Genomic DNA, 12706 nt, shown 5'->3' with positions numbered 1-12706 from the left:
TATTTCGTTATGTATTGATACATAGGCCTTTAAAAAAAAATTTAATCATAAATTTTTTATTTAATTTTTCTTTCGTTCAGAATTATGAATAAATTTTAATTTATATTTAAACTCTTTAGAGCACCAGATCTCATCCAAATCACACATACCACACATACCAGGTAAACAGCGATAAATATCTGTGGATGACCAACAAGGGAGCTTGAACTAAAGACATCTCCTTTTAAGTGGGATGCCTTGGTCATTGTCTCCAATGCTAGTTGGTTCACAGTATCCATTTTAATTCCAAAAATAGTAAATTATCTTTTACAAAATCAAAATATTTTAGTTAAACCACTTTAATAATTTACAATTTTCAGGATTTTCTAATTTTGAGCTCATGTTTTGGTAAAACAGGTTAAATAAATGGTACTTTGCTTCCTTGCATGAGAAGTCGACATGAGGTTGATATTTTTTATAAAATTCAATTCTTTGTAATAACAAAAAATGGTGAAATAGATGACATGTTGCCCTGCTTGCATCGAGGATGTAATCAGGACCTTAAGCTTTATCAGAAGATCAAGGATCTAATACCATGTGAAATAAAGAAAAATATATTTTTTCTTTACTAACTTAATTCATCTAAAAAGGGCTTACATAAAAAAAAAAACAAAAGAAATCCTAACTGCAATTGAATGTTATCTTATCTAATTAGATATTATTCTGATCTTCAATTATTTGATCTAATCTTAAAATATGATTAGGTGTATCACAATACATGTTATTACATTACTTCATATCTAATACTCTAATCTAATATTCTAACTTAAACTTTAGGAAAGTATGATTGAGTATCAATTTGTTGTTTGTTTTTCTATATTGTCAATCATCATCACACTATATAGAGATGAGAGGGACGGTGCATCGAAAAACGAATGAAGGAAAAACCAATAAGTATTCATCATATCCATATTTGAGTGATAATGGGCTTGATGGAATAACTGGGCCAAAATTGAGTCGACTTAATATTCATCTTCGCACATCAAGGCTGTTGAATATTTTATGTTCCTTGGATTAAACGACTTAGAGATATTGAATTTCTCCCATCTTCAATTAATTTGATGCTTTTGGCCCATCGAAAAAAAAAAAAAAAAAGATTTACCAATGATTAGATGACCTCTAGCTGCTTTTCCTTCACTATTGTTTCGATGCACCACCGCCCCTCCTCATCGTAAAGTTACTCAGCGTCTAGATAATGTCATAAATGCGTGCTTAAGTTTTCCTAATAAAAACAATACAACATTTAAAATGATATTTATTATAAAGATCAATAGCATTTATTGTACTCTCTTTAAATAAAGAATCATGCTTCACTTCATCAATCAAAAAAAAAAGCATTGAATTGAAGATTCAATCTATGGCTTTGATGGATTTCACGCATTGTTGTTGGTAGCATTGTCTTTTAGTCTGAGCCACTATGGAGTGGAAGGAGGGAGAAGTATCTCAAAAGAAGAAGACTTGGACTTGAGAGACAACTCACGAGTCTCAATAAACCCCCCCATCAAGACAATTCAGGTAGTGTTTATATGTAGAACACATGCTCCCCTCTGATAAACCCCTCCATCACAAAACCGTAGATCAAATGCCTTGAGATACACAAGAAGATTATTAATGGTGTTGTGTATGCCGAAGAAAATGATCTATGGTTTTGTGATGGGGGCGTCATATTATGACGACTCATACATATAATGGAGTTGTTATTTATTTCTTCTTTATTATTTGCCTCAAACTAGGGGAGTAAATAATTTGCATAATCTTTACTAGATTTTTAAGAAATTATTAATTTTCCATGGTTTAAAGGATGGGACCTTTATTTTATTAATATTTCATCGGGGACATTTGGTTTTTGGCTGAGACTGGAATGAAACATTGATTTCTGAAAATGTTTTGGTCAAAATGGTCTTGATTTTTCTTCCAACTAAAACATTGCCTCGAGATGAGATTTTAAGTAGAGATAGATGTGAATTGATACATCTACTTTCTTCCTTGTTTTTCTAACTTTCCATCAGGGGCAGATTTACAGTTGGGGCACTTACACCACCCCAAGAATTTTCAAAGTACATCGATTAGTGAACTAATGCAATAGATTTGTGCACCGGATAAAAAAATTTGCCATTATTGCCTCTACAAAAAAAATTTCCACTCTTAATTGTCCCCCACAAAACTTTTTTTACCCTTCATTGCCCCCACATGAGCAAAATCCTGGCTTCGCCTCTGCCTTCCACATCTAGTTTTAAGGATGATGATTGAAGGCCAACCCTCGAGATTGGCTAAGTAGATGGGTAGTTCCACTTACGGTATAAGATTGGTTGGACTTGACGCAAAATCAGAGTGGTCTGACAATCGAATTTTGCAAGTTTGGATCCTTAGAGTAAATCCGAATGAAAAAGGGGTCGAATATTGTTTGATGTCCCTTGAAACGGATTGGATATGGGTTGGACATGGATTCAGCCTAGATCCAAATAATTTAGTGCTTTAAAATCTATAATTTTAGATTTCTCAAAATATCATCCTACTTTTCTAACAACATGGATTCTTATCAGATGAAAGGGTTCTAATGGAACAATGTGGGAGGAAAGGGAAAAAAAAGGAACAAGTCAAACGATTCATTAAAATCCAGCCAGATCCAACCCAAATCAACATTTTGTATCAGTTCGGGTCAGGTAGTATTCGGTTTCAGTGAGCATGTCATAATTCGGATTTGGTTTTAGCACATAGGATTCAAGTTGGATTCAGATCCTGATAAAAATTCAGATCTGATCATGGATAACACCGATCCAACCTACTATACGTCCGACCCATATTATTTCGTTCGAGCGGGAATTTAAGTTCTTGTGGGGATCCATAGAATTTGAAAATTCTTGTAGGGGTTAGTGCCCCAACAGCCCCCACTTTAAATCCGCCCCTACCACGGCTCATAGGTGTTGTTTTTTTTTTTTAATAAAAATAAATCACTATTGTGTTTGAATTTGGGTTGGAAAATAATGCTCTAATAGAATTTTATAATTAATAATACATTCTCAAACCGAAGAAGGCGAGGTAATCGATTGTGTTGACATCTACAAGCAACCCGCATTGGATCATCCTCTACTCAAGGATCACAAAATCCAGGTATCTTATACATCCACCCCTCTTTTTTTCCCTATATCATTTCGTTCGATCGGAAATTTACACATTTACAAGTTTTTTTGTTCGAGTTTTCTATACAGATGAGACCTACTTCTCGTCCAAAAGAGTTGAGTGATGAAACTTCATCAGTAGATCAATATTCAAAGTCTATACTAAGAAGTATCGATTGCCCAGAAGGAACAGTTCCAATCCCAAGGACTCGAAAGGAAGATCTAATAAGAGCTAAATCTTTCTCAAATTCATATAGTACTGCAAATATTCATCCACTTACAGCTGAGTTCCCTGGTCAACATGTAAGTGATCATCGTCCAATGTATAAGTTAACTTATCCTATATTTTGAAAATATCGACTGACCTTATAAAAACTTGGCTAATCGAAATAATTTTTTTTGTCCATTTAAATGTAGCTTTCTATATAAAAGTATAGATTTTGTGAATAAATATATACTAGTAATCGGCTTATAATAAGAAAATATTATCTAAATATGTAATATTAAATGAATTTAAACCAATTTAAATGATCTGACTCTTACAACACGAGATGACTGAGATAAGTCAATTCTGACTTACTATCAAATTATCTTCTAATTAATGTATTTGTCAATCAGTATGCGATAATGAGAACAAAAAAAGGTACAAAAATGACATATAAGGGACTCGATGGCCGCATCAATCTATACAATCCACACGTGGAAACAGGTCAAAGAAGTGCAGCTCAAATGTGGATTGAAAATGGTCCACACGATTTGCGCAATAGTCTTCAAGCTGGATGGATGGTAAGTCATCAATTATTTTAACAAGTTATATGTATTTATTTGTTTCATCCATATTCAAATTATATTTGATTTTTCATTAAAATTTGGAATGAAAACATTTTAGATTTAAAACATTGGGTTAGACATAACTAACATGTAATTTCACAGGTGGCACCAGGATTATTTGTTGACAATAGAACTCGATTATTTATATATTGGACAGTAAATTTAATACAGTTCTAGTTTTAAATTATTTTTTAATAAATTTAATACATGTTAAATTTGACTAATAGATTTGATTTTTTTTTTTTTTTAAATATCTATAGGCAGATGGTGGTAATAAAACAGGTTGTTTCAACCTTCTTTGCAATGGCTTTGTGGAAGCTACTCCAACGCATCATATTGGAGGACTTATACTTCCAGTCTCTCAACTTTTCGGAACTCAATATTTCATTAAATTGCTGATATGTCAGGTAATTTAATCCTAATCTACACCTTATGACCACATCAATTCTTTTTCTCCTTTGCATGCAATGCTCCTTAATTATTATTGTTCCTATTAGTCTCATTTATACGTTCTGAAATCATTCATCTTATATAAATAAATAAATAAATAATTATTTTATTTTATCTATTATATAATTTGATTTAAGGGTGTCAACAAATAGATCTCCATTCCAGTTCTGTTCGACTTATCCCAGAACTAAAACCGATCTAAAATATTGGTTCCAATTTTGGCCTTACAAATACACATTACCCAATTGGGAATCCATTATATATTTTTTGAATTAAAAAAAAAAAAATTCATGTTGAGTCGTGATTCCCCACGTGGCACATTCAGTTGACTCTCCTGATGTGACAAATTCGAGATACACGTGATTCTCTCAGGATATACTTTTTATGGGGAAGTGCAATTTTGTATCCTGAGGTGTACAGATCTATGGTTCCTGAACTTGTCCCATCAGGAGAATCGGTCACGTAAGGTATAGTCAGATTATCACGATTCTTTGTTATCAATTGATACAAATAATGAATTCTTCAAGAAAATCAAACCTTTGAAATAAAATTAGGATTTGGAGGTGAAGATATAAACTTGGGTTATTGGGAGAAGGAATTACTACCACAGTTAGTTGGAGGTGCTTCGTACGTTGCTTGGGGAGGGCTGACAAAGGGCACGTCAAGAGAAAAGAATCTGCCGATGGGGAGTGGAAACTTCCCTAATAATCCCTATTTTAAGGCAAGTTTTATAAAACGAATTCTTATTGTTAATGCAGCTAATGACATGGTAAATCCTGAAGACTTAGAAAAATATGTAGACTTCACTTTGTGCCATAACGTGAAAGATTATGGGTACCAAAACTGGGGAGGGTGGGGACGTATGTTATTATTTGGAGGGCCTGGAGGAAAATGTGCAGACTGAGACAAAGCTAGTAAATTTGCAATAAAAATAAGCTTATGTTGGGAAGCAAAATAAAGTATTTCATTATGTAATAATGTGTATTATTAAGTGGATTTTTTTTTTTTTTTTTGAATCTTCAATTCTTTTTTCCTTTCATTGAGATTCATGATTGATCTCAGTTTATGCTTGAATTGGCTTTCAGTCAATTTTGAATCAAGTGAAGTCGACATGATTGAATTTCGAGATGACTCATCCTGAACTTAATGGAACCAATTTGAAAATTTGACCAAGTCACCATGTCAAATTGGCCTAGTCGACTTGAAAATTCCCCGAGTTGGATCAGAAATTCACATAGTTATTTGATTATATTTAATACTTTTGTGGAGAGAAAAATAAATGTTTTATTTATTTTTAAAAATGTCATTCAGTAAGTCAAGCTGTTAGACAAAAAAACAGGGGAGAAGGTGTCCTACTAACTAGAATTTTCTACTAGGGAATTATCTATTTCTTCCTTATGGTTGTGTGGGATTTGATGGTTAAGGTTGGTTGACCTAAACTGGTTGGTAAATGCATCAATGTAGTGTCTTTAAAATACAGATTAGTGCCAATTAAGAGTCAACAATCATCATCAAAATCTAATTATGTCAGAGATTTTTTTTTATCAAATAACTAAAGTTTGTTCCTCCATTCAATTCTGGACAATATAATTTTTCTTTGGAATATTAACAAAAGGATCTATCGATGATAATTTGGGGAATTGACTTGAATCGATGTAGACTAAATTGGATTGCCAACTTAATATTACTTGATACCAATTAGTTAAGTACTCAATTATCCATTAATTGCTTACAAACAAAATATATTAATGATGTCTCTTAATCAACCTCGATATACTTCTATTAACATGTCTTCAATCATCTTCAAACTCCTCCTATCAAACCTCCAATTCATACAAATAATCATATAAGTAAACTAATTAAGAATATTAGTAAATAATGTTCAAGTAAAGAATTGTAGTCAACTTTTTTATGGATAATCCTTAAAGACAGGGGTCCAGGCCCGTATATGGGCTTTGCCCAGTCCATAGATCATGGTATTGTCCAAGGACTAGTCCGGGGGCACATGCAATGCCCTCACATCACATGCATCGGGTAAGTGTGGGTGCGCCCTCGCAGGTGGTCCCTAAGAAATTAATGCTCATCATGTTGGGTATCAAACTCATGACCTACGAACTTTTACTGTTTATCGATTCAAAATTGCCATTGAGTCAACCCCTCGAGGTTGAATTATAGCCACTTTATTGTCGATTAGGTAATGACTCACTAACATAAGGAGGATTTTTGCAACATCTCATCTTGTGACCAAATTCCTTGCATTTAGAACGTCTCATAATGTAACCAATATCGAAACTCTATGTTTAAGGACAATTATTTCACCTATGCTTTTCATTAGTACCATCCCTTCGATGATCAAATTGTGCAAATTCCATCGTTTCATCTTCACTTGTGTTGGGCTAGTAATACTCGATCTTCTCTTATTATAATGGTGAAAGATAAACTTTATTTTCTTAATTTTTTTATTATTATTATTACAAAATCATGCATCTAACTATGTATAATTAGGGGTGCAACTTGATTCGGTTTGAAGCCAAATTAGAATCGAAGTGAGAACCAGAACCAAACCAAATTGCCATAGAACCAAACCAACCCGAATCGAGTTAAGTTCGGTTCACTTCTGTATATTTTTAATAAAAATAAATAGATATGAATATGAAATCTTATATAATAAGTCATTTATTCATCAATAAAAAAAATTCATTAATGTATCCATTCAAAAAAAAAAAAAAGTCAATAGTTTTTTCATCAATTAAAAAAAGTCATTAATCCCATCCAACCAAAAAATGTCATTAATCTATCCATAAAAAAATAATCAATTTATTCATAAAAAATGGGTACAATTTTTAAATAGATTAATAATATTTATTTATAATTTTATTAATATAAGAATTCCATTCTCAGTTTGGTTCGGTTCTTACAAGACATGAACCAAGAATCGAATCTTCTTGATCGATTCTCTATTTTGTTAACCCAGAACTGAACCAAAGTATATTATAAATTGAACCAAACCAATCCAAAGCTCTTGGTTTGGTCAATTCTCAATTTGAGCTAGACCAACTTGCACCTCCTACATATAATACACATACATACAATATAATAATTGACCAATGTGATGGGGTAAGCCTTGTAAGGCCCACCCATGTTAAATATGCTAGACAATTTTCAATCTGACCCTACCTTTGCTGGCTGAAGATCATGATCTTAAACCTTATTCCTTCAACCCTAAAAATTGGGTTATGGCCATATGGAGTTGGTAATGATACCCAACTCCTAGAGTACAGGATCGGGACATAATTGATAGTTAGTCCGTTTATTAACGTGGAAACGGACGCCTGTTCTTTATGGCGTATATAATCTAGTTATTAGTTATTAGTTAGGAGACCTAAGCGTTTCCTCGTTAGTCTCGTCGCTTTAAGTAGTAGTTCAACACTTCAACTTCCTTTCGTCTACTTTTAGCTTTTCTCGTTCGATTAAAATATCCAAAATGCCCTTACAGATACAAGTTGGCGCCAATGAATGTACAAATTATTAATAAATAAAATTAAGAATATCCAATTCCAAGCTTGAATAAAAATTTAATTGGTATATACTGATGGTTAAAAGACTCGGTTGACTAGTATAAAACTGAACACTCTTTGCCTCGACTAGAAATTGGTTCGAATGTGTTGATCTTATGAAGAGTTGTGATAATATGACTCACCAGGTGGCAACTCAAATGACTACATGACGTGATAAGTTTGGATATCGTAGATCTGTATGCATTGGGATACACAATTGCACTTCCCCTTAACAAATGTGTCTCGAGACGTACAAATCTACGATTTTCAAACTTATTCACGTCATGGAGTCATTTGAGTATACCACCTAGTGAGTCATATTATCAAGACTCTTTTATGAAAGATTTGAGATGGGTTTTGCAAGACTAAGATCACATCTCCTTCTTACTAATTCGAGTTGACTTGTGAGTTGTAGACTTGACTCGATGGACTTAGCCTTAGACAGGCAGGCATTCAAACTTTTTTTTGGCCACAATAGAATAAAGGGCCAGGCCCAATTGATAGCCTTACTCTCATATATTAACTCCCGACTAAATAAGCAACCTAAGATATTTTCATGAAATATACTTTCTTTACCTCTTAACCTCATTACGTCGAGACATCCAAAAACATGATCCAATGCAATAGGGATGTAGATGACAAATTCTAAGAACATTAAATTTTCTTTTTAAAGAATCGTTGTCCCGCATACATATTTGGATGAAATCTATGGGGCTGTGGTATTAGATTAATTGCCAATTTGGTAATCCCTATGGGGCCACCACTAGAAAGATTTGAAATCTTATTAAGTCAACCAAACCTGACTATTTTCATAGATAACACAAGGGCATTCTTGTAAACTTCAAAAAAATCATAAATTTAAAAAAAAGAAAGAAAATAGACAGACAGTTAGTTCGGCCACCAATAAATCAAGAATCTCTCAATGATTAAACACACGGAAGAATCTTCCAAACTTTTAAGTTTAACATCATTCATTGTCGTGTGTATCGCTCTTAAGTCTTATCGTACTTAACTTTATCGTAAAGTTTTCCTCCATTTCCCTCCTAATCCTTCTTCATTCCTTCCTTGCCCATCATACCAAATCTTCATGTTTCCGTTTTTCAGTTATTTCTCCCTCCTCATCCTTCTCCTTCTCTTTCTTTCCCAACCTTGCTTTTCCGCCACAACTATACCTGTTTTACCCAGAAATGATAACGCCACTTGGAGCAGTTTTGAGAGGTTCCTCGATATCGAGAGAGGTAGCGAAGTCTTCGGCATGTCCGAACTCAAAAATTACTTTCATCGATTCGGATATCTCACAATACCCGACACAAAAATATTCACCGATATATTCGATGCCAGCTTCGAATCGGCTCTTCTACAATACCAATCAAAACTTGGGTTACCCATCACGGGAAAGCTAGACTCCACCACCCTTTCGGAGATTATGTCGCCGAGGTGTGGTGTAAGTGATACGTCACATGTATTACATACGACACAGCACTTCACATACTTCCCGGGGCAACCGAGGTGGACTCGATCAACTCCCATGACGCTTACTTACGCATTATCACCCAATAATTCCATCGACTATTTAAAATCTTCGGATATAAGGAACGTCCTTCAACGAGCTTTTGTTCGGTGGGCTAATGTTATACCAGTAAATTTCACTGAGATTGAAGATTATGGGAAAGCTGATATCAAGATTGGGTTCTATCGTGGAGATCATGGTGATGGAGAGCCGTTCGATGGGGTTCTTGGTGTGCTTGCACATGCTTTCACACCAGAAAGAGGTAGGCTTCATCTTGATGCAGCTGAGACATGGGCTGTTGATTTTAAATCCGAGAAATCAAGGGTAGCCGTTGATTTGGAATCAGTGTTGACCCATGAAATTGGCCATGTACTAGGGTTGGGCCACACATCGGTTAAGGAAGCAGTGATGTACCCTAGCGTGAGCCCTAGGATTAAGAAATCGGACTTGAAATTGGATGATGTGGAAGGGGTTCAAGCTCTCTATGGGTCAAACCCTAATTTCAAGTTCGATTCTTCCTTAGTATCTGATACTACTTCTAATCAATCCGTTGGATTAAGAGCCAAATGGTCTATGTGGGCCATTTCTGTGTTAGTTTTGATATTGTGTTTTTCTTTTGTATAATTATTATAATTTTTTTTTAAAAATATTTCCATACTTTTTTTTTTTTTTTTAACACAATTATTTACAATTCAATGGGAAAAAATTATTTATTACTCTGGAATCGTATTTTAAACAATGGCTTCTTTCATTTTACTTGTAATTGTGTTCCTTTGAATAAGGTCCATTACTTGGGAATGTCGGATTTTGATTACTGTTGATTGGAAAATTTTGAAATGCATGTTGTCGAATATTATGTTCTCTTATGTAAGAATAATGCTAAAGTGACGTTAAGATTGTTCCTCATATCTTTGATCATCATAGCTCATATTCAACTTGTCTATGTGTTGATTTGACGCATCAAGAGTTAGGGTTCGTCCATAGAGTTTAGGTTCGACAATGGTTCTAACATTGAAATTGAATCTCGAAGTTGGTATTAATGTGGAAGCAAACTTTTTTTTTTTTTCATATCAAATCTTTATTAAAACTACAAATAATCATAATAATGCAAAATTTTGTATGAAATCTAAACATTATGTCTTAGGTTTGTACGAAACCTATGATTATGCCTTAGGTTTTTTCCAAAACATAAAATCGATGAGGTTCAATACTAAATTTACTAATTGATTTCCTAAAATCATTCTAAATGTATGCACAATCACCGAATCGACAATTTATTATAAAATCCTTCTTTAGGAAAGATAAAAATTAATAAAAGAAATCCTTATTATCTAGATTATTTTTGACAATAAATTTTGAGTAAGTGAGGAAATCATTGAAACTCCTTCAAAATAAGATCAAAATGGTCAAAACGATGGTGAATCTGCTTTTGAGATGGAGAACTGTGAAGAGGGAGTGAAAAATGACTCAAGAGAGTTGAAAAAAGTAGATTTGGGATGATGATGAGTGATTCCAACAGTTTTATTTTCAATTTTTAGTTTTTAACATAAATCCCCCCAAAAAATGATTTTAATTCTAAAGAGACTTTGTCAATGCTGAGCATGATCACTTCAAAGTAATATTTCAATGTATGTCAATCAATTGAACCTCAACTATTACAATGGTGTCAACTTAACTTTTGAAATACATCATGTGCATAAAATGTGTCATTCATTACATAAATTTTGAGAGTTGCTATTGGCACACCAACTTCTACTAATTACACTCCAACAAAAAATAATGAAAATAAGTGAATGTGATGTAATAAGTAAAAATTGATGTGCCTATAGTTTTTTAACTAGATCTATAGTTTTTTGGGGTTTAAAAGTTTATTTGAGCCTAAATATAATTGTAAACACCTACTGAAATTGTTTCAATGAGTGTTATAATGTTGAGATCATCATTTGAGCCAAACTTTGCAATGTTTGAAGATGGTGTTTTAATATTTAATTGTGGTGTGATAAATAATTTAAGACATTGGGGTGTAACAAGTAAAAGATGGTGTTTTAATCATTAAAAATAATTTCTACAAATTTCAGATAAATTTCATTACAATCGAAGTTCGTCGATTTTATATATTGGATACGTACTACCTTGACATATAATTATAAATCGTCGAACATCAATTTCATTTACAATTCATCTTCAACCAAAATACAAAAGAACACAATGTGAAAAAAACCCAAATTTGATGGTCCTAGGCCATCAAATTTCATAAAATTCGACAGACCAAAGAATCGAATTTTTCATTGTCAAATTTTTTTTTTCGATAGGTTAAAACTGTCAAATTAACGAAAGATGAGAAAAATTCGACAATTCTAAGCCATAAAAATCTAAGAACATCAAGAATTTCAACTGTCCTTGACCATCAAAATTCAATTTCTAAAATTTGTGGGCCTTGGCCCGTCAATTTTTGCTATCAAAATTTTCCATTTTCACATAATGGAAGTTAGAAAAATGGAGCAAACAATTTCATTTGTTTTAGAACATAATTAACCTTGGTATTTTGTTTGAAAAAATAAAAAAGATAAAGAAGTATTCCTATATGAAAAATCTCTTTTTCTTCGTTTCTCAAGAAATAATAGAATGTGATAAGGAGTCGATTCTACCCTCTTCTTCTTCTTCTTCTTCTTTGTTTCTTGAGGATATTCCAAACAATCCAAGATATCAGACATGGTAAAAAAAGAGATGAAGAGAAATATGATTCTTTGCCCTCTTTGGTTCGATCTAGAGTGTTGAAGACAAGGGATGTGTTTGAAAATACTAAAAAGTTAATCAATTGGCATTTTAGTCCATTCACACCGGTTATTGTAGCATTTCGACCTTTTTTGCATATTAAGAACAAAAATGGTATGATTTTACAATAAACCTAAACCTATGTCTTAACTCCTAAAATCATTAATTTATCCATAAAAAATTATTAGACTATGTTTTAACTCCTAAAATATTTCATACTAAATTTTTTTATTTATTAAATAAGATTCGTTCTCGGTTTAGTTTGGTTCTATAAAAGTCTTGAACCAAGAATCGAACCAAATTTACTAGTTCCTCATTCTTTAAACTGGAATCAAACCGCAACTTGCAAACCAAACTAACTCAAAACTATCAATTTGGTTCGATTCTCGGTTTGAAGTAGACCAAGTTGCACTCCTAGTTGAAAA

The 12706-nt window shown here is 33.0% G+C and overlaps 1 protein-coding gene and 1 pseudogene across 1 annotated transcript; both read left to right on the top strand.

Moving 5' to 3' along the window:
* The first annotated feature begins 3248 nt into the window (after nucleotides 1-3248).
* LOC147380593 (protein neprosin-like) lies at nucleotides 3249-5343 on the top strand. The gene is made up of 4 exons (XM_086431497.1): nucleotides 3249-3461; nucleotides 3777-3944; nucleotides 4250-4396; nucleotides 5035-5343. Exons 1-4 carry the CDS (start codon nucleotides 3249-3251, stop codon nucleotides 5341-5343), a joined length of 837 nt encoding a protein of 278 aa, XP_086287623.1.
* A 3715-nt stretch (nucleotides 5344-9058) lies between these two features.
* Nucleotides 9059-10158, top strand: LOC147380592 (metalloendoproteinase 1-MMP pseudogene; annotated as a pseudogene).
* Nucleotides 10159-12706: the final 2548 nt, after the last annotated feature.

The sequence above is a fragment of the Akebia trifoliata genome, unplaced genomic scaffold, assembly GCF_017979445.1.
Source record: "Akebia trifoliata isolate Shusen 1 unplaced genomic scaffold, ASM1797944v1 Contig01285_ERROPOS320191, whole genome shotgun sequence".
In the NCBI taxonomy this organism is placed as follows: Eukaryota; Viridiplantae; Streptophyta; class Magnoliopsida; order Ranunculales; family Lardizabalaceae; genus Akebia; species Akebia trifoliata.
This window is presented reverse-complemented; position numbering and strand designations above follow the sequence as displayed.